This window comes from Morone saxatilis, unplaced genomic scaffold, assembly GCF_004916995.1.
Source record: "Morone saxatilis isolate NCDOM2014 unplaced genomic scaffold, NCSU_SB_2.0 Contig10, whole genome shotgun sequence".
Lineage (NCBI taxonomy): Eukaryota > Metazoa > Chordata > Actinopteri > Moronidae > Morone > Morone saxatilis.
The window spans coordinates 6,486,228-6,507,314 of record NW_023339652.1 but is presented as its reverse complement, the minus strand read 5'-3'; the positions used below and the strand labels follow the sequence as shown (position 1 = coordinate 6,507,314).

The 21,087-nt window shown below is 39.7% G+C and overlaps 3 protein-coding genes across 5 annotated transcripts in view; 2 read left to right on the top strand and 1 right to left on the bottom strand.

Annotated features, from left to right (window-relative positions):
* Positions 1–2,099, bottom strand: part of depdc4 (DEP domain containing 4) — a 7,245-nt gene extending 5,146 nt beyond the window's left edge. Inside the window, exon 1 of one of the 2 annotated variants that reach the window (XM_035674137.1) lies at positions 1,605–2,099. Coding sequence is in view for 1 of the 2 variants with exons in the window: in XM_035674127.1 (XP_035530020.1) it covers positions 271–373 (103 nt within the window). In the remaining variant the exon portion in view is untranslated. Of the gene's footprint in view, positions 1–270; positions 437–1,604 lie in introns of those variants that run through there. The other variant, XM_035674127.1, reaches the window with a different exon arrangement.
* Positions 2,100–2,129: 30 nt separating this feature from the next.
* On the top strand, positions 2,130–9,412 carry tcp11l2 (t-complex 11, testis-specific-like 2). Its single transcript, XM_035674148.1, has 10 exons — positions 2,130–2,277; positions 4,771–4,951; positions 5,242–5,374; positions 6,606–6,726; positions 6,916–7,139; positions 7,259–7,395; positions 7,579–7,766; positions 7,942–8,123; positions 8,253–8,425; positions 8,637–9,412. The coding sequence occupies exons 2-10, from the start codon at positions 4,783–4,785 to the stop codon at positions 8,897–8,899; spliced, it is 1,590 nt and encodes a 529-aa protein (XP_035530041.1). The 5' UTR covers positions 2,130–2,277; positions 4,771–4,782; the 3' UTR covers positions 8,900–9,412.
* A 2,266-nt stretch (positions 9,413–11,678) lies between these two features.
* Positions 11,679–21,087, top strand: part of apaf1 (apoptotic peptidase activating factor 1) — a 42,724-nt gene continuing 33,315 nt past the window's right edge. For both annotated transcript variants that reach the window (XM_035679228.1, XM_035679221.1), the window contains exons 1-17: positions 11,679–11,830; positions 12,926–13,107; positions 13,768–13,957; positions 14,090–14,287; positions 14,425–14,614; positions 14,968–15,080; positions 15,183–15,308; positions 15,590–15,828; positions 16,212–16,379; positions 16,704–16,835; positions 16,997–17,110; positions 18,118–18,302; positions 18,528–18,654; positions 19,030–19,155; positions 19,288–19,428; positions 19,564–19,689; positions 20,011–20,157. In XM_035679228.1, the coding sequence (XP_035535121.1) occupies positions 12,964–13,107; positions 13,768–13,957; positions 14,090–14,287; positions 14,425–14,614; positions 14,968–15,080; positions 15,183–15,308; positions 15,590–15,828; positions 16,212–16,379; positions 16,704–16,835; positions 16,997–17,110; positions 18,118–18,302; positions 18,528–18,654; positions 19,030–19,155; positions 19,288–19,428; positions 19,564–19,689; positions 20,011–20,157 (2,466 nt within the window). In that variant the 5' untranslated portion in view covers positions 11,679–11,830; positions 12,926–12,963. The remainder of the gene's footprint in view (positions 11,831–12,925; positions 13,108–13,767; positions 13,958–14,089; positions 14,288–14,424; positions 14,615–14,967; positions 15,081–15,182; positions 15,309–15,589; positions 15,829–16,211; positions 16,380–16,703; positions 16,836–16,996; positions 17,111–18,117; positions 18,303–18,527; positions 18,655–19,029; positions 19,156–19,287; positions 19,429–19,563; positions 19,690–20,010; positions 20,158–21,087) is intronic.

The window sequence follows — 21,087 nt, the reverse complement described above, 5'->3', positions numbered from 1 at the left end:
TTTCCCCCCCACTTAATGTTAAATCTTCACGTACTTTTAAAAACGTTTTTAAAGACGGATTTTTACTTGTAAAGGAGTGTTTTTACAACTTTGTATCGCTAATTCTTCTCAGGTCACGATTCTCAACACCGTCCGCTATCAAAATACAATCAACAACTAACACGGTAATGGTAGTTTACGTAACATTATTTACTTTATTTATTTATTTTTACAAACGGGGAGGGTGTTAGCTAACTTAAGACGTATTAAGCATTAATACTCAGATCTTACCATGTTGTATATTTTCACGAAAACTTCTCGTTTGGCTGTTCAACCTTCTGAACCGAGGAGTCAAATCAAGCGCCATCGGGAACTCTGCGTCTGACGTAAACATCTTCTTCCTCTAAACGTAACCGGCAGACAACACGTGACTGCCCCCTACAGGCGATGCCAGGTACTGCGACCCCCTTTTTTTAAAATTTAATTTAAGATAAAATAAGATAATATATTCCTTTATTTATCACCCTTAGGAGAAATTTAGGTTGACACAGCAGCAATCAGGCGCAAAGCTAAGCTGTCACAAAGAGACGAAGAACACAAGAGAATACTCACAAGTGAGACAGCGCAGCTATTACTCAATACCTTGCGAGGTCCGGGTCCACCGTGAATATAGTGTTCGGCAGATTTCCCTCCATTGTTGGGACAAATAAAGGAATATCTAGTCTACTCTAGGTTATCTAGTCTAATCTAACTATCTATCTATTGAAGCATATAGAAGATATACAATTAAATATACACTATGCATTGTACAAGTAGGACATGGAGTGCAAAATATAAGCAGAAAATTAAACTTGACTAAAACTAAAAAACTAAAACTAAAACTACTAAACTACTAAAGTGGAAATTATATTGATAACTTATGAAAACTGTGCTCCATAATTTGCTTTTCTCAATAAGTTGTTCATAGTTTTTTTTAAACAAAATATATCTTCTAAATAATGTTTCTTTATTTTTTAATATTATCTTTTAAACACACAAAAGAATGATTATACAGTTGTTGATTAGAGTCCTGCAGTGACTCCATCTGCCACACATAACCATTTGTTTGTTTTCTCATGATTTCTCCTGAAGCCAGGCCACAGTGACCCACTTGTAAAATTATTTATGTAATGACATTCTCCCAGCTATGACTGTTTTCTTATTATAGTGACGCATTATAAAAGGGCACAGCAGAAGAAATGTGTGATCTTTGATTATTTGATTTGTTTACTGATTATTTTCCGCAAACACTCTTTTTGACATTTATCATATAATTAAATCATTTTAATCCCTTTTTACATACTTTTCCATGCTGCTGCTCTAAAGCAATGGACAAGATGGAATGTTTTCGCAGTTCAAAGTGTTGAAACATTACCAATTTCAGACAAACATCTCAACACTTATGACTAATATATATGTAACTAGCTAAATATAACTATATGACACCATGCAGCCACAAATCTTTGTTTGTCATTAGGTCAATACTGTATCTTACACACTAGTTCATTTCTATGTAGATTTTAACTGTGTTAACATTCGCACATATTTGTGTTTTTGTCACTTGAAAAAACATTGCATTGACTCACATTAATCACCATTTCCTGGTCCTGGTATTGTACATACACCGTCGTACTGGGAAACATGAATGAAACAGAGCCAACCTTAAGTCAAAATGTCTGCTGTGAAAAAGGCCCATTGGCCAAACCATAGCTACTTGTAGCTTACTTGTAGGGGTCTAAGAGACCTGTTTAAACACATATTTTTAACATTATTTTTCGTTTTTCAATTACATGTATCCTATTTAATAGTATTTTGTATTATTGGTATTATTATTATTAAGTTAAGTCTTGACCCAAAAATGAAATAATTTACCTTGTCCTCATAATACCCTTAATAATACACAGTGTTCGGAGCGTACCATTTGAACCAAGGGTGGATTCAAGGTAGAATATCGGGTTACATCTCCTCCCCCATACTAAATGTACACCTTTAGTTTAACATTTACCAGTTTAAAACTTACATTATAATCTAAACACCTGAATCTTAATCTTAAACCCCGTGTTCGCCATTGCTCGACCTTTTGAACACCCCTGTGTGTGAAATGGTTTCGCCTGTTTGTCCTCTGAGCCAGCTGGGTAACGCAAGACCTTTAAACACAGAGACAAACATTGCCGCCGCACGACGACGGATCCTTTCCTTTGAGGGCTAAAAAAATAATAATTTTTGGTGTCAGTCTCCCTTTCCGGAGACTCGAATGAGGTAAAAGTCGCCTTTTGTTGTTGTTGTTGAAATTATAAATCTCTCGGCTCGTTTTGTTGACAACTTTTACGTCTGAGTTTGGCTTTGTGGTGGAGCGGAAACTTCGGTGCAGTCGTCGAAGGGTTCAACCAGCGAGCTGCTATGCGTGATTAACCCATTTCACTAACACTATTCGGTTGGTTAAATAACAAAAAGACTGCCGTGTAGACGCCGCTGACACCGAGCACGACATCTTTAACAAATGTCTTCCTGCAGTAAGAGCGTTTAACATTTAGTCCTACTGCGCATTTTGTTGGCCCACAAGAATAAAAAAATGGACTCTTTTAAAATGTGCACGGAGTTGTTGTTTTGGTCTGCTGCTGTGATCACGTGTTACCCACTGCTTACGCGTGTGTGGATGTTGTTTTTTTTTTTTATCCATGTGCATCGCAATGTAACCAGACATTTTCCATGTAGGGATGAGGGACAGGGGGCTGCAGCCAATGAGGAGAGTCCCCGTGTGGTTGGCCCCGCCTCCCTGATCCACTGCTTTGTTTACATTGTACTGCAGTGAATTCGGGCTCCCAGATGGTTGTCTTTGTTTCTTCAGGAGTCACTATATGTAGCAGAAGACCTGCATAAAGAAAGACATTTACTATATTTGCTCATGTGACATTCAACCTAAACATCTGGAGGGGTTATATAAGGGTATTCATGCAGATATCATATTGTTATCGTGCTGTATTTCACAACCTGCAATATATTCCAGAACAGACTTCAGAAGCCCGCTCTTTAAACACGTCAAATTCTTTCTTTTTCCTTCTGGATTTCATTTTACCTAACATTTTAGACCACTTGAAGAGGATTTCTCAAAGTGAAGCAGCAGATGACAAAGTAGACCTAATCCGTAATCAGTTTTCTGGACTGTACTGTACTGCCCCCCCCCCCACAGCCCTCACTCTAGATAATCTCTAAAAAAAATTGGCCTGCTGCAATGCTGTGACCTAGCTGTCAAGTCGAGCAGATGATGTAATGAGTGAGCAGGGGTACGTGGAAGTCACCCACTCTCACCCCTTGAGCTATCTTTAAACCAGTAGAGCAGCGATGGGAGTGTGCGTTCGTTTTTGGCAGCAGATAACTGAGACCAGGGCCAGGAACACCCAAGGGTCACCCTGACTGTACGGTACGTCTTAGATAATATTAAAACGGCAGAGGCCTACCTAATTAAAGGTGTTTGTATGTGTTCCACAGTTCTTAAAGCTTGCATTTCTTCATTTGCTCTGCTCATATTTGCTCTGATTATTGCTACAAACAGTACCTTTCCTTATAATGCTAATTCTGTCTGCGCAGAAGGCAGACAAGCACAAGGGTCAGGTGTAACCGGATCATTTTGACGGTTGAGAAGCCCCTCTGTTGTCCCATGTTGCCCTGGAGACAGAGCTCAGACAGGCCTCGACACACAGAGTTCCTTTTATCCTCAACCAATACAAGCTATTGTTTAAACCTGGTTAGAGAAACGGGTTGTGTTTGGATAATGTTGTCAACCCCTGTGGCGGTAAACACACCGAATCATCAAATATTTTCCAGTGAATTACTTCAATATTAATACAATACTGAACAAATTCAGTACTGTACTGCAGGTCAGCTATCGCTGTTTCCATGGAGACTGTCCCACCAACTGTTTTATTGAGTGTGACTGGTGTTTTTGTTACGCTCTCTTTAACTGCCTGGCAACAGCAACTATTGCTAAAGTGGAAAATGAATGCTCTTCGCACTCACCGACACTCACACACTCTTTCTCCCTCTCACACAAGCACAGGTAACACTAAGGTAAAGCGTACTTGATTTGGTTTTTCTCTTTGTTTGAGAAATTATTTTTCAAGTATTTGTCAGCTTAAAGTTTTGTTATTGTCGGTAAATCTCAGGAGAAGACAAAAAAAAACTACAAGGCATTGGTCTGTAAATTCCCCATGGATGGGGATATGATGGATCGTCCACGAGTAAGCGGCAGAAAAGGACTATTTTCATCTGTGGAATTATACACATTTTTTTTTTAAGTGAGTAGTCAGCTCAAAATGAACTACAGCATCTGTAGTCATGGAAAAGTTCACCCAGTGCAACAGTGTGGCACATTTAGTTGTTTTTAATAGTGTTTTGGACAACTATGGCACTGAAATAAAAAGGTTATGTCATGCTTTTGCAACACAGACAGTCATTGTTAGTAGGATTAAGTCATTATTGGTCTTGGTCTTTTTGTGGGACTTGCTAATTCTATAAATACAGAATATGACCAGATGTCAAATGTCAGAGATCTTTTCACTGTTTGTGCAGTTCCTGTTAAGAACTATAAATAACAACAGCATCCAAACAAAGGAGGAACGATAAACCTCCCACTTAAATTCTAAACCTGTTTCTTATTAAATTAGTAAAATTCCCCCAAAAACTTGTGACTTGAGTTAGAGAACACTGCTGAAGTCAACAAGCTAAGGGCTCTAACCAACTTCTCATGTGCAGCTGTAACCCAAGATGCCTCTAAATAACGAGCGACCCGCCTCCACGTCCAGCGGTGAGGACCACGGCAGTGATGGCGAGTCTTCATCGAAGCGCTGCGACAGCATGATGTCGACCAGCGACCTGGACTGTTCCCGCGAAAGCTTCACCAGCGACTGCTCCAGCAAGCATTGCACGCCGTCCTGTGAGTTCCCTCGCCGGACAACCTCTGACTTGCTGTTTAGGTTTCGGGAAAGGCACGCCAGTTAGTTTGGCTTCTAACTTCTTTTTGAAAAATGACATTTATATTGCTGTTTTGTTCGTACTAGTTTCAGAGCCTGTATGTTATCTCTAATCACATTCCAGGAATAACCGCCCTCACCACTGTCATCGTGCAACTTCAAGAGATGATTTTAAGCTCTGACTTTTTTTGCTCAAGCTTTTATTCGTCCTTTTTTAATTTCATATAATATATTCCATATTTTCTTCCCACAGCAAGCCCACCCAAAGTCTTAACCCTGGATGAAGTCATGGAGTCTGCCAGAGACCTGTTTCACCTCAGCTTAGCCCATGAGATCACTGTGAACGGCAACTTCCACATGGAGCCTGCCAGCATACCTCAGGACAGGTATACTATAAAAAACGATTTTGGGTCTTTATTTGTTCACACCCTGATCACGTTTTGGGATTATCAGTGAACCTAAATACCAAGGAGAGCTGCTTATTGTGTGTATACTTTGTATGAAGTTTCACAGTATTGACAGTTATATGTACACCTCATGGAAGATAAGTTTTATTGTCAAACACATATGTGAGTTTTATGTTGACTGTGGAATAGCTGTAAAAGGGGTCTGGCAGTCGACACTGATATGTGAGTTTTCAAAGGAACACGAGACGTCAGAAATCCAAAGAGACGCCGTTATATGTGCCCAAACTGCGAGTGAATCAAACAAAAACATATATATCATGACAGCTTTGAACAAAAACAGAGAAACTGCATCAGTAAGGAGGAACTGAAGTCACAAAAACATGATGTCTACTAATACTAAAAGTATAACACTGTTAGCATCAAACTATACTTAAAGTACTCATTATGCATGGACCATTGAAGAATAATGTATATTATATTATTGAATTATAATTATCAATGCATTAATGTATGTACATTATTAATGTTGGAACAGGTGGGGGTTATTTATTACTATATATACTGCTTGGTAGTTTGTAAATATAACCAGGGGATAAATAAACTCTCATCTTCATCCATAACAATACAACCTCCTTTTATTTATTTTTAGTAAATGAACATCACTATTCGCATGCAACCTAAAATGACCAACCCTTGTTACATTAAAGATGCATATATCAATAATATTACAGAAATTATATGTTAATTACCCCCACCCACACAAATAAATATATTTATTTTAATCAGAAATGCATTTTACGTAAAGAGAGAGTACATTATACATCACCTTTTCTGCTGTTCTCATTGACATCTGTCTGTGTTTATCTTTATCATAACTCACAGAACTGAACAAGAGTGTAAACAGGACAGAGACTGAGAGAGATGAGATATAGGAGAAGAATTTATTAAGTGGAAGAGTGAAGAGATGGACAGCAGCAGATAATAAACCGCAAAATACGCTCAACAATTGGAAAATTAGCTTCCATGCTCAATGATAGGAGTGTTTTAGTTTTTTTTATTCTTGAGATGATGCATGTTGGTTATTTAGTGCATACAGCACTGGGTTTTCTCCTTCACTGTTTGGAGAGGTGGGAGAACAAAGCCCATTTCACAAATTTTTCCTGACCTATGATATACTCAGCAAAACTAAATCTTCCATTTCTTTTTTTAGTATATGGAAGTTAGTTAGAGATAATGTCCACAAGGCCTTCTGGGATATCCTGGCGTCCGAGCTGAACGACGACCCACCTGAGTATGGGCAAGCCATCAGATTATTGGAGGAGATCAGAGAGGTCAGCACACACAATCTGATGTTTACAGCTTCACTCGATCTGGAGAAGTGATTTAATTTAATAATAATTTATGATTCAATTGCTCTGACTGATATTTGCCTCCTCTGTGATTGGTAGAAAAACTGTAAGAAACACAGAATCATCACTGATTAAATACGTTAAATAACAATAATTCTCCTCTTTGGACAGATCTTACTGTCATTCCTTAATCCGGGTGCCAATCGGATGCGGACCCAGATCATGGAGGTGCTGGACATGGACCTGATTCGTCAGCAGGCTGACAATGATGCTGTAGACATCCAGGGGCTTGCCTCTTATGTTATCACCACCATGGGCAAGTTGTGTGCACCAGTTAGGAATGAGGAAATCAAGAAGCTCCGGGAAAGCACGGATAACATCGTGGCACTGTTCAGGTCAGTACACACAAAGACAGGATCCATTGTTTATTAGCAGAGATTTATTGTTTATCTGTTAGAGTACATGGACTGTGTGAGTTCTATTTATATCTATTTATTGTTTCTTTACACACCAGGGAGATCTTCCGTGTGCTGGACCTGATGAAGGCGGACTTGGTCAACTTTACAATTGAAAATCTGAGGCCTGTGCTGCAGACCCAGAGTGTTGAATATGAGAGGGCAAAGTTTCAGAGCATCCTGGACAAAACACCTAGTGAGTGAACAAGAACAGCATTTTCTCCATAGCTTTTAATACTGCATGTTTAACATAGTTACAAAATGCGTAATCTACCTAATATAATCTATAATTGAAACAAATCATTTTCTGGTCGTTCTGCCTTTAAAGAGTTTTAAGAAGAAACTCCTCAGCCATTATTTCTGTGACAAACGTCCTTAGGTGCTTTGGACCACACCACCTCGTGGATCAAGTCGGCGCTGGAGGAGCTGCTGTCGGCCACCGTCTCCACAGAGCAGACTACAGGTCAGGGGAAACAACAGCGAGCAATGCCTGGGCCCTTTCAGATCCTTAACACTGCCTTCGTCGGCATCCTCACATGGGATAACGAAAGGAGTCCGCTGCCTGAGGTGAGTGTGTTTTCAATATGTTTATCTAACTGAGAGAGAGAATATGTATATTTGTGAAATATACAAACAGTTAGATTAGGATTAGATTTGGACGGAATAGTGACAGTTTATGCTAAGATACTCCGCTCTCAGCTGTAGCTCCATACTTATGTCTGTTTTTGTGGTTCTCTTTTAGACCTTGGTGACTGATGAGGGCCGTCTGCGAGAGATTCAGTGGCAGCTCCAGAGGTGTCAGGCAGTGAACGAGGTGCTGCTCATTGTCTGCAGCACCATCGGAGGGCCTATCCAGGGTCTGCCCTCGCTGTCTGACCGTCTGAAGAGGATGACCAGTGTGCTGCTGGATGGGATGCACAGCCCGTCAGTTCATTTTTTGAAATCCTAAATTTGCAATTTGTATTCAAACACACAACTGGCTATCACAGGTTATTTGCTATATACATTGCATGAAATGGGTGCTTGAACCTCTCTTCTCCTTCTATTGTGTAGGAACTTTAACCTAGAAAAGGCACTAGAGGGCGTCAGTGCTCAGATCTGCTGTGAACTCAACAAGTCTTTAACAGAGAGGAGCTACCCTGCACTGACCCCAGAACTGCAGGCCACCCTTAGAGGCCAGATCTGCAGCATCACTCAGAAAGACAATCCCATCCGTACTCTCGTTGGTAAGACAGTGGGCAGGAGGGACTGTGTTATGTGAAGATTTGTTCCTATTACTTAATGGGTGTATATGTTATTAAGCATTGCTGTGAGTGGATTTGTGAGTATCAAGAGCAGAGCTTTAACTCAAAAATGGAGCTGATGATGAAGCCAGAAATCCACGTGGTTGGGAGTGTTTTTTTTTTTAACTTCTCATCGCCTTTTGTTTCTGTGCAGAGGACCGTGTGCAGCAATACTTCATGGCGCTCATCTGTGATCCCAAACCCAAGGTCAAACTTGAACAGGTGCCAGCCGGCCTGACTGCCATCAAACCTGAATTAGCACTGATGGGATCTAAGTTTATCTCCCTGGTCAACTACAACAGGACAGTCTATGGACCTTTCTACGCCAGTATCATCAGGAAGCTGATGTTCAGCGACAGCACACCAGCAGCAAGCCCTCCTCAGGACACCGCTCACGAATCCGTCACCTCCAATTAAAACCAAACTTCGGCTCATTTAGTCCAAGGAGTCCTTTTTGTCATGAGACATAGCTAAAGCTGAGGAGGTACTACAGTAGCCAGGCAGTGCAACTGCTTTGCTAAGTCAGTGTGCTCCAATGGTTGGAGTTATCTTTACCGTATTATAAATGTAATTTTTATCACTACGTTTAGCAGTGAAGGCACCTTGTGGTCAACATTTAATGTGACCTGCGTCCTTTGTGGTAAATGCTCCAAAATGCTGTCCTGTGAACATTTACAGCTTCAAAACCGTAAAAACCAGTGTTACAACGAGCCGTTTCTAAACCTAACAGTGATCCCTGTATTGTACATTTGTCTGCAGTCAAACTCCTGTTGTCGTGGAGGGAATCCGCATGGGGGAAAAGGGCAAAACCTTAGTATGTCTAAAAAGGATACAGTAAGCTTTATGAAGCGAAGAGGAAGAAGCGTATATATTTAGAAAAGTAGCAGTGTAGCATATTAGATTCTTTACATATAACAAGTTATTTATCACTTGAATAAATTCTAGGTAGAAGTAATATATAGTATAACTACAGTTAACTATGACCACCTTTGAATAGACAATAAAGCCCTTTTCCCATTGGAATAACTCCTTTTGATTTGTTCTCCCTTTAACTTTTTCATCAGCCAGAGAAGTAACTTTCTGTAGTCTGTTTAATCCACTGATATTTACTATACAGCAAAGAAATAGTAGAAATGAAACCAAAAAAAAAAGTTTTATTCTTATTTTTGCAAAGAAAAGGAATTAAAAGTTGTCTGCATGAGTAGCTTTGTGTTGGGGTTAGGTCATTTGAGCTTTTACTAGTTAGTATTTGTCACATGTATGTTCTGTAATTTTACTTATTTACTGCCAGTGGAATACTTGTTATATTGATTTAGTTGCAATGTTTGTTACATTTTGAGGTACTGTAGTTGCTACAGTATTGCTGTGTTGGCTGTTAGAACCTGTGTGGAAATGAAAGGTGCTGCACTCAAAAGTGACTTTGTGTCTGAAAATTTCCAGTGGAACCAATGATGCACAAAGAAAAGCAGTTATGTACTTTACATGAAAGTTTACATGAAAATATGGGAAGTTATTGTACTTTTCTTGTGTACCACAATTAATATAATAAAACTTTGAAAATTGACCATATCTTCATTTATATGAGGACAGATTTGAAGTTTCCAAACAGAATGATCCTAAAACATAAAGTCTGTTTTCGAAATATACTGTATGTTGGCGTGTCAGTGCTCATGTAGGAGCACACCATGATATGTAAATTATGGATGGGACGATATAAAATTTTATCACAAATTGGGATAAAAAAATACTCATGGTGAATTTCCATTATCAGAATAATATATACTGTATATAGAGTGACTTGAAAAAGTTGCCTGGCTCGCTAAAATACCAGTACTTCTCCTATCTGACGTATACGTTCTTTACAATACAAATATTTGTTTCCTTACCATATATAAGGTGAAGTGATTTTAGTGTTTTAGTGGCATTTTAAGTATATTTTGATAATTATCGGGATAATACTGTGAATTATTTTGGCCAGGATAATGGTGACTGCCTAATATAATATATATATGAAGGCAAAATGTGGTCTTCTACATGGTCTGCCTTACACATTGTCTGAAATATTAAAATCATGAGTGAAGTACACAACCAAAATGTAAAAAATTGACTGTACTTACTGTACGCCCTGACTTAATGTACAATATAGGCATGCTAACCTACAAGGTTTTATTTCATGATTTTTAATATCATCTTAAAAACCTTCATGGTTGCCTTTTACAAGTTGTAAGGCTATTAAATAAATAAATGTATATAACAAAATAGACAAAAAGTGTGGTACATGTAGGTAGATAACATTTAAACCATAATACATCATATTAATGCAGAGGGATTGTTTGTCTTTACAAGGAATAAATAAATAAAAATCACTTATGTTATGATCAACAACCCAAAGGAAAAACATTTGTGATTGAACATACTTATGAATGAAATATGGACCAAATTCATTTTAAGTATCTAATATTTTTCTATAAATGGAGATGCAGGGTGGGATTCTTAATCACTTCAATCGTATACATTTTTATTAAAAATGTATTATTTCTGAACAGGCTGACTTTCTTTTGACACAGCATTTGTGCAGGTAATCTATTTATGGCTACTCAATAATTGCATTATCAGTTCATCACTGTACTGTTGGAATAAACAACATGCTCTCATCTCTTGTTGTCACTAGGCAGCAATGTTACCTTTACATAAATACAGTCCGGAAAGTAGTAAACACAAATGGATACCTCTTGAAATACCATGCGATGTATTATTAAACAACTTTTAATTCAATTCAACACACGTTAAGCAATGAGACTGGGTCAAGAATTTCGAAGAAACTTCGAAGAAAAGAAACTTTTGATTAAACATCCTTACAGATTAATAAATATCAAACGTAAGGGCCAATTCTCCAATTTATTTGCAGCAGCAGTAAACAATGGCGCTGTGTTATTTTATTTTACAAATTAAACTACAAAATCAAAACAAAATCTAATTAAGGGGGTACTTTTGGTTATTATTACTTAAAGAAAAAGGCATTTAAATTAGCGAGCTTACTTATTTCCGAGCACAGGAGTAGCCTTTGAAAGCAGCATCAGTTTGCCCAGTTACCGAGCCGTCAAACGCATGACCTCACCAGTCACGTGGTTTAAATGTCGATACGCCATTGGCTGTTTCACACCGGGGTAGTTGTTTTTGTTATGAACCAGGAAGACGTCTTTCAAAACTGGGCGTGCAGCACAACGTTAACACAGACAATAACCGCCTTTTATTTGTGTACACATTGAATTGTTTACAACACAACTTCACCTGACAGCCGTCTACGGTTCAGCAAATACCTTTCTAGGTAAAGAAAAGGAGATATTCGTAAGTATCTACTAGTGTCTTTGTTTCATTTAAGTCAGAATGAACTTGTCGAGACAAGTATTGAAAAAGAGCAAAGTGTGTCAGGTTAACGTTAGTGACTGGAAGGGATAAGAAAGGTCGCGATAACCTCGGTGAGACTTTAAGTTTAGCTCTGACTTGCAGTTTTCATATTCACTTTCACATTCAGTGAGTGACAGCTGTCACATAGAGTAGCTGTGGTTGTTACTAGAAGCTGTTCAGGAGTAAGGAAATCGATAAACGTTAATCAGGTCGGTAAGCTGTCTAATCCTTGACTGTATTTTGTGTTTATGGAGACAGATTGTGTGTATGTATTTGTGTTTGTTTGTATTGTAGAGTTTTATCTCGGTGAGACTTCTGTGAAAAGCTGATGAACTCTTGTGGTTTCATTTCACAAGATCTTCTTGTTCCTCTTTTTACAAGAGCAACTAACAACTATTGTCCTTATCAGTTCACCTGACAATTACTTTTCTAAATTGATTAATTCATTTGTTTATGTAAAAAGGAACCTTTTTTTATCAAGAGAGGATAAATACAATTTTAAAATAGTTGCAGATTAATTTTATGTCACTCAATTGGTTCATTGTTTCATTTTTAAAGTATTTTTTGGGATGGATTTATGCCTTTTATTTGAGAATAGACAGTAGAGATATAGGACAGCCATTGAGGGGTGAACAGGATTTTCCATCAACATGTTTAGACCTCTAGACAACCTGTCTGTACAAGGATGTTTTAGGCAGTAGTGTGTTTTGAATTATGTGACACAGTTTGGGAAAGTACACATCCTGTTTTAGTATGACAGTAAGCGCACACAGTGAGGTCAGCAGAGTTTTGGTTTACCCAGTTTGGTGTGGAAGAATGTGGCTGTAGAATTACTTCAAAAAAGACAGAGCCACATTTGCTGTTTCAACCATCGTCAGACTGGAGGCAGCGTATCGATGTACATGGTTTTTGGAGTTAAATATTCAACAATTACCTGTGGCTGTAATGTTTGGGCGTCCTCATACTTTTGTCCATGTTGTGTATATAACTTGAAAGCTCATCAAATGTCCACGTGTCGCCGTCATTTATCCGCAGCAGGACAGGATCCTGCATGGTTGGTGTGCTGTGCAGAGATGGCAATGGAGGAAAGGGCGCGGAGCTGTCTGCTGCGCTTTCGCCACAGACTGGAGCAGGACATTAAGCCCTCTTACCTGATGGACCACATGGTCAGTGATGGCGTACTGAGTGTGGATGAGGAGGAGAGGATCAGGACCCAGGTAAGCATCTGCTGGGAATGGGAAGGGAAAAAGATTCATAATTTGGAACCAATGTTATGTGTCACGTTATTTTCTTGGGATGTTGCTGCTTTGTGTTCCTGCTTCCTTCAGTTCTGTGTTGGCTTTAACCTTTTAAAACTGACTAAAGCTTAAATTTGTCCAAGTTTTAATCAGTTGTAAAACTGTTCTTTGTTTACGCACTTACGCACATCATTGTATTAATCTACTTCCTCCTCTTAAACTCATTGTGAGTCACCGTCCTCCTCATTCACCACCGTAGCCATTTTATATGCAGTTTTATTTTAAACTCTCCTCACTCACCTCAGCAATTAGCAGGTACTGTTTTTTTGTTTTTTTTTACTTTTGGTGTCTTGCTGAGGGACGCATTAACAGAATACACATTAGCTGCTGTAGGTGATAAGTGATCATTTATTGTCTGGGGTTTTGTGGCTCTGACCTTTGCTCTTCCTATTCCTGGCTGTAACTTCACTGGCTTCTATGACATGTTTAGTGTATGTTTAGTGTGTGGATTTGAGCTATTTCTATACGTTGCTATACACATTTAGTTATGATGTTTTCACCACCTCATATGAGACTCTTCACAGTAGCAGCATGTAACATACATATTTTGAAGTCTCTAATATCTCACTCTCTCTCCAGCCCAACAGGAAGGATCAGGCTGTGGCTCTGCTGGAGCTGCTGCTGAAGAAGGACAACCGTGCCTACATCTCTTTCTACAATGCCCTGGTCAAGGAGGCATACGATGATATGGCCAGTCTGCTTCAAGATGACCTACCTCGCATGTTGCCTGATGCACATAATAAGTCCTCTGATGGCAGCGTAGCTTACGGTGAGAAAAGGGAGCCGTGGGATGTTTTCACTAGTGGAGAGATCTATTTAATCTGCTTTCAAAGGTGTCATTTTATGCATGTGGAAGGTCAAAAACTTCAACGCACAATTTATCTGCCCTTATTATTAACAGTCCAGGCAGTCCTCAGTGAAGGTGGCGTACCGCAGAGGCCCGTGGTGTTTGTCAGCAGACCAGAGCTTGTGAACCGGGTTAGGGAGAAACTCTACCGGCTGCTGAAGGAGCCCGGCTGGGTCACTGTCTTCGGCATGGCTGGCTCGGGAAAATCCGTCCTGGCTGCCGAGGCTGTCAGAGACCACAGACTCATCGAAGGTGAATAATCTTTGAATGGCTGAAACAGTCACAGACTACGGAAAGAAAAAGCATTCAAAATTGTAAAAATCTGTAGTAATCCTGGACTTTCTGTAGTTTCTTACCTCTTACCTCTCTGACCTCTGCCTTGTCCACAGAGTGCTTCCCCGGAGGGATCCACTGGCTGTCCATCGGCCAACTGGACAAACCAGACTTGCTGGTTAAGATCCAGTCATTGTGTTTCCGTCTGGAGCAGAGCCTGGATTCCCAGTCCCTCCACCGTCCCTCCAACTCTCTGGATGAGGCCAAGGAGCGCCTACGCTTCCTCATGCTGCGTAGATATCCGAGGTTTCTACGCTTACATGTTTATACACATGATCGGCTTTGTGTTTTTTAGATGGATATAGCTGTTTAAATTCTACTGTAGATTCAAGAGGCAAATCTGACATACACACACAAAGCAAATTGGCTTGTTGATTTAACATGGACTATAAATACAGCTGGAAAAAACAGCGGAACTGGATGATGTATTTTCTATATTATTTCCTCTTTTATTCAACTGTGTCTACGTGCAGTGCATTCTACAATCTATAAAATATTTAAAACTCATATGTGTGTTAATCTGCCACAACATGAGCCAATGTAGGTGCTGCGGGCTTCTTTGGTCTCTGATCACTTGTCTGTTTCCGTTTTGGTTTCAGAGCTCTGCTGATTCTAGATGACATCTGGGACAATACAGTGCTCAAGGCGTTTGATATCCACTGTCGGATACTTTTGACCACCAGAAATAGAAGCCTTGCTGACTCTGTTAGTGGTATGTACCTTATATTTTTTACTCTGGTGACGTGAATAAATGAAATCTTTATTTATGTGCCTACAAAAATGTATGCGCTGTAATTGTGCTTTCATTTTGTAGGTGCTAAATATGAGGTAGAAGTGGAGAGTGGTCTGGATGAAAACAAGGGACTGGAGATCCTCGCTAAGTACACTGAACTCAACAGACTCCCTGAGGAGGCTCGCAGCATTGTCAGAGAATGCAAAGGTCTTTGAACTGAAGCATACTTTACATGCAGTTTCACAATATAAATTACAGCTGTTGTTAATTATACAATTTGGCATATTGATCGGAAAAATGTATCTTCAGGTCACCTGATTTAATTTTGCATTCATTAATATTGGTTATATAAGTGACTCTTTAACAGCATTAGAAACAATTAGTAAACCAGATTTAGTTGTGTTGTCACATTCACATCTTATGTTGTATGTCCCTCTGCTTTTGTTCACAAATTGTTCCTTTAACACGCTTCTCTATGCCACATCCAGGTTCCCCTCTGGTAGTGTCCCTTATTGGGGCTCTGCTCAAAGAGAAACCCAACCGTTGGGATTACTACCTCCGCCAGCTGCAGCAGAAGCAGTTCAAGCGTATAAGAAAGTCGTCGTCTTACGACTACGACGCCCTCGACCAAGCCATGGCTGCCAGCATTGAAGTCCTGCCTGATGAACATCGAGAGCTCTACAAGGACCTTACTGTGCTAGAGAAGGACATCAAAGTCCCTGCGAAGGTTTGGCATCACAACAACAGCTGTGGTCACATGACCCTTTTTATGTGTTTTTAATTGAGGCACTTGATTTAGGTATTTATTAAGTACATTGTTGTTTTCTGTCTGCATAAGTACTGTAATTAGCCTTACGTATCATTCAAAAAATGTCTCTTTTTACATTTTTTACATTAGAAAACCAACATAATGTTTAATTCTGCTGATGTTGCTTGGATGGGACAGGTTGTAACCTTTCACATATATGATAGAAAAAAACATCCCACTATGCTCCAGTATTTGGACAAATTCAGGAATCAGGATACTCTTTCACAGAAAAAAAACACAAAACAAAGAAATGGAGCATCAGTCTGAAGATACACAGGTTAAAATGTTATTCCTTCTTCCAGGTGCTGTCTGTTCTGTGGGACTTGGAGCCGGAGGAGGTGGAGGACATTCTTGAGGAATTTGTCAACAAATCTCTGCTTTTTGTGGACAGTCACAATAAACCCTACCAGTACTACCTCCATGACCTCCAGCTTGATTTCCTGGTGGAGCAGAATCGCACTCAGCTCGAGGTTGGTGTGGATGCAAGCTAACAAGAGCTAAAACTGTTGGATTTCAGTCATTTTGTGGACAGTGTTGGCATTAAACTAGAAGCCTTAAGAGGCAATGTTAGCTGATTTACAGCAGTGGTGTTACAACAGCGGTAAGATGCTGATAGGCATTGTAAAGGATTGGCTGAGTGGTGGAAGAAGAACACACAGAGGCCAAAGTGATCTTCACCTGGTGTGTGTTTTGTTTTTAGTTTACATCACACAGAGCAGAGAGGCCAGAGCATGCAAATCTAAGAAAACAAGCCATTTGATCATTATTAATTCTGACTGATGTGTGTGTTTCAGAGCCTCCACACTAAGGTGGTGCACCAGTACCAGCAGTACTACAGAGATGGTCCTCCCACCTCAGGAGATGAGGAATGTCTTTACTGGATCAGGTTCCTAACCTACCATATGGCCAAAGCCAACCTCTCCCAGGTAATACACACACTTTTGCACATTTCTGTAGTTTGAATTAATAATAATTAAGAATTTTTGTGATATATATATGCTAATAGTGGAAAAAACAGACCAACAAAAAGTATTTTTCTTTCCTTGCTCACCACGTCTCTGGTCTCTGGCTGTCTCCCTCTGTCTAGGAACTCTACGCACTCATGTTTTCTCTAGACTGGGTTAGCATCAAGGCCCAGATAATGGGTCCAGCTCACCTCATCAATGACTATGTGGAGTATGGACCCATTCTGGACAAAGAGGTCAGCAGACAAGAACATTTTACTATATGAAACAAACAAATGTGGTTATTTTGTGCGTTTTCTTGCTGATTGTTTTTTTTATTGACCTGAGAAAGATTAGAGTTATAGCGGGTGAAAGTGCCACCCATTCTCCCTTATTAAATTGTGAACTGTGCCCAGGTATGAGTCCCCCCTCAGGGAAAATGCAGGTTCATAAGTCGATCTGTCAATTTGACCATGGCCTCTCTGTGAAACTTTGTGAATTAAATTAATTGCGTCGCTCGATTATCTTCCCCCAAGTTGTTTTTGATTATCTCATAAACATACATTTATTAGCCTTTCATGTTTTTGCTGTCCCCTGTTCCCTTTCCAATTTTCATCACTGCAAAAGGGCAGATCTGATAATTGGCAAATGGTTTATCACACACAGACGGGGAATCATGGGACTACAACGTGTAACTCCCACAGCTGTTTTATCAGGACATGCATAGTAATAAGGCACTGGAAACAGTAATTCATGATTGTTATGCAGAAGTAACAATTTATTCTGTTTTTTTGTGTCCAATCTTGTTGCAGGTATAATCAAATACAGTATAATAAAAAAGTTGGATTTATGGACTTTTGTTAGAGATGAAGAATGGAAAATTAGGATTAACAAAGATTGCATTTATGTAAAAACAACCCTTAAATTGCACCAGAAAACATTGATAAAAATTGATTTTGAATAAGGATTTTCATCTTCATTTTCATAATATTTTACTAAGAGAAAGTTTCCAAAAATGATTAAGAAAAAAGGTTAGACAAGAAAAAAGAGGATTGCGGAAAAAGGGTTAGGCTGATGCCAGATACCCCGAATATGAACAAATATAACCATCACACGAAACAATGTGTTAGCATCAAGAAATTAAAGATTAAACTCCTTACAGTGCTTTGTGAAGAACAGTTGGGCCCTGATGATGAGTGGCAAGCCAGAGTCTTTAGTGGAACATGCACTGGTCTTTAATGTGTGCCTATTTTTCTCCACCCAGAACAGTGAAGTGCGCAGTCAATTCCAGGAATTTCTGTCTCTTAACGGCCACCACCTGGAGCAGCGGCCTTTTCCCGACGTGGTGCAGCTTGCTCTGTCTGAGCCCCGTACCTCTGAGGTCTACAGACAGGCTCTGCTGCAGGCGCAGGAGCGGACCAGTGCAGGGAAACTCTACTTTGACTGGCTGTACGCAAGCAAGCAAATATTTTACTCTGTTGTTCTGATATGTGAATGTTCTATTAATGGTCTTTTTACTTGGATTTGATTTATCCAGTGCACAATAGTTGTGGTAAACAGAACAATAACCTGTATATTAGCCATATATTCAGCCTTATTATACATTTTACAAAATGGTGATCATAGGGTGTCTATCCCAGGCTGGACTTTTATTTGTGGGTTTTTTTTGTCCAGGAATAAGAGCAGTGTAGAGAGTCTGTCCCGTCTGGTGATCCACCCCCACCAGGGCTCCATCTACTCCGCCTGCTTCTCCCACGATGGAACAAAAATCGCCTCCAGTGGAGCCAGCAAGACACTCAAGGTATCAAAACAAAGACATTGAGTGTATTTGTGTATGTGTGTGTGTGAGATTAAAATTATGAAGTCCAAATAGTTTCCATGGAGACCAAATATGGAGGGCAACTACTTTTATTGCTCGAGGTTTATAAAAAAAAATGAAATGCAGCATTCAGTGAGACTTCCACTTGAAGTACACTGCCTAAAGTGTGCATGTATCTTTTGTAACCATTTTTATATTTCAGTTATATAGTCTGTAGGTTTAGTTATCAATTTACTACATTTTATTTTTTGTAGTTTAGCTTCCACAGGAAAAGAGTTTGTGCTCCTAATGTACTCTCTTTTTTTATTGAATATACATAGTGTTGTGTAACTGCTGTCATTGTACATTTGCACTCAGGTGTTTAAAAGCACCTCAGGTGAGAAGCTCACAGAGATCCAGGCCCATGATGACGAGGTGCTCTGCTGTGCCTTCTCCCCTGACGACCGTCTCCTAGCAACCTGCTCTAGTGACAGGAAGGTCAAGGTAAGCAGATAACTGTCCACTTAACCACTGTGACCTACTTGTTTACAGCAAAAAACAGCGTGAAAGTAAAAATACACACAAAATCCAGCATTTCGTTTTATCATAATATTCTTCAACCTGTGTGCCTCATAGGTGTGGAACGTGGAGAAAGGCGTGCAGTTAAGGGTCTTTGAGGAGGAGCATCAAGAGCAGGTCAACCACTGTGAGTTTACCAACACATCACAACGCCTCCTGCTGGCCACCTGCTCCAATGACAAGTTCCTGAATGTCAAGGTGTGCAAGTGTTTGTTTTGCATGCAAATATAACTTATTTATAGTTCTTATGTAGTTTTTCCCTACATTGTACTCCTGTCTCCTCTTTTCTTTATTCTTCTTTCTGTCTTACTGTATTTCTCTCTGGTTCTGCAGTTGTGGAACCTCAACAAGCCATCTTCCCAGAACACCATGTTTGGCCACTTCGAGCCCGTCAACCACTGCTGTTTCTCCCCTGATGACACCTATGTGTCCACTTCCTCTAACGACGGTACTATTAAGGTGACTGCCATTAAACTAGATACTTGTAAAGCTGTCCCTTCCTATGGCAATGCATATCAAACTGTACTGTACTTTATGAGACTGTAACACAGTTATTATTTTTTTTTAACATCAGTGCCAAAAAATGTTATGGGTTTCGCCAGTAAAAAAGTCTACAACTGTATATCTCCAAACTCAAAAATGTTCTGCATCTTCTACACATTATCCTAAACCTTATACATAGGCGTGTGTGCACAGATGCTTTTGAGGCCACAGTACTCATAGAACGTATCCTCTTCCGACTTTCTGGTTTTTTTTTTTTGTGTACCTGCATCCCTGCAGCTGTTTCGGGTGTCGACTGCCAATGAGTGGAAAACGATCAACGTGAAAGACATGTTTACAGAGAGCGATGAAGACGTCCTTGTCAAGTGCAGCACCTGGACTGCTGACGGCAAACGCATCATATGTGCAGCCCGAAACGCTGTTCTGGTGAGCATTTTGGGGGAATATGAACGGGTATATTGCAGAGTATTGTTTGCTGTAGTGTGTTGTTGTTGTTGTTCTGTGGGGAGTGCTGAATAAACAGGGTGTAAATGGTTTGCATGTGGAGCTGTCTTGTCGTACATGTCTCGCCTGTACAGATACAAATCCCAACACCGCAGGGTTGACTTTGTCCTCCACGTCCTTGTGAGTGTGTCATTTCATTGAAGGAGACAGGAGAGAGAGGCTATTTGTCAGTTTGTCTTCCGCATAGTCTGAAGAATGTGTGTCCTGATTGTAAATGTGAGCAGCCCCTCCTCTCCCTAGCTTTCCAAAATCATTCAGTCTTGTCCTGTAATCAGTCTGTCTGTGTCCTCTATGTCTTCATTTGTTCGTATTCTGGGAAACAACCCAAACGCTGCAGAGATGTCTGAGCTTGTCTCTTTGGTTTTAGGGAGAAGGAAAATTAGACTTTAATGTTGCAAGTTTGCTCTAAAGTTTTAATCTTAAGGCACAAGAGAATTAGTTTTATTGTGTAGTACAACTCCGTTCACTTGATGTACAATACCTAATGAATTTATATAGATTTATTGTAGAGCCAACCTTTAGATTGGCATGCCAGATATTATCACCTGGCTTTAGCTTAGAACAGACATATTGGTATCAGTGTAAATAAATTGTACAGAAATGCCAAATGTATGTTTGATGTCATTTAGAAACAGAGTTGCATTACATAGTTTCTAACTAAAAGCACTGACAAGCTGTTATGGTGGGAACATAACCAAAATTTTAATGTTATGTTTGTTCAGAAGTAGCAGCCAAATCAAGTCACTGCATTTCTTAAACTCTTAAATATTGGCAGTTGCCTCAAATATCAGACAGTAAAATTGGCATGTCAAAATTTTACTTTCATATTGTTCCCAGTGCTCGAGTAGACTC

Bases quoted from the DNA above. Each gene is read 5' to 3' on its own strand.
- tcp11l2 (XM_035674148.1), top strand. From the start codon at position 4,783: ATGCCTCTAAATAACGAGCGACCCGCCTCCACGTCCAGCGGTGAGGAC. The intron at 5,375-6,605 runs GTATACTATAAA...TTCTTTTTTTAG, and splicing joins GCCAGCATACCTCAGGACAG to TATATGGAAGTTAGTTAGAG. The intron at 7,767-7,941 runs GTGAGTGTGTTT...GTTCTCTTTTAG, and splicing joins AAAGGAGTCCGCTGCCTGAG to ACCTTGGTGACTGATGAGGG.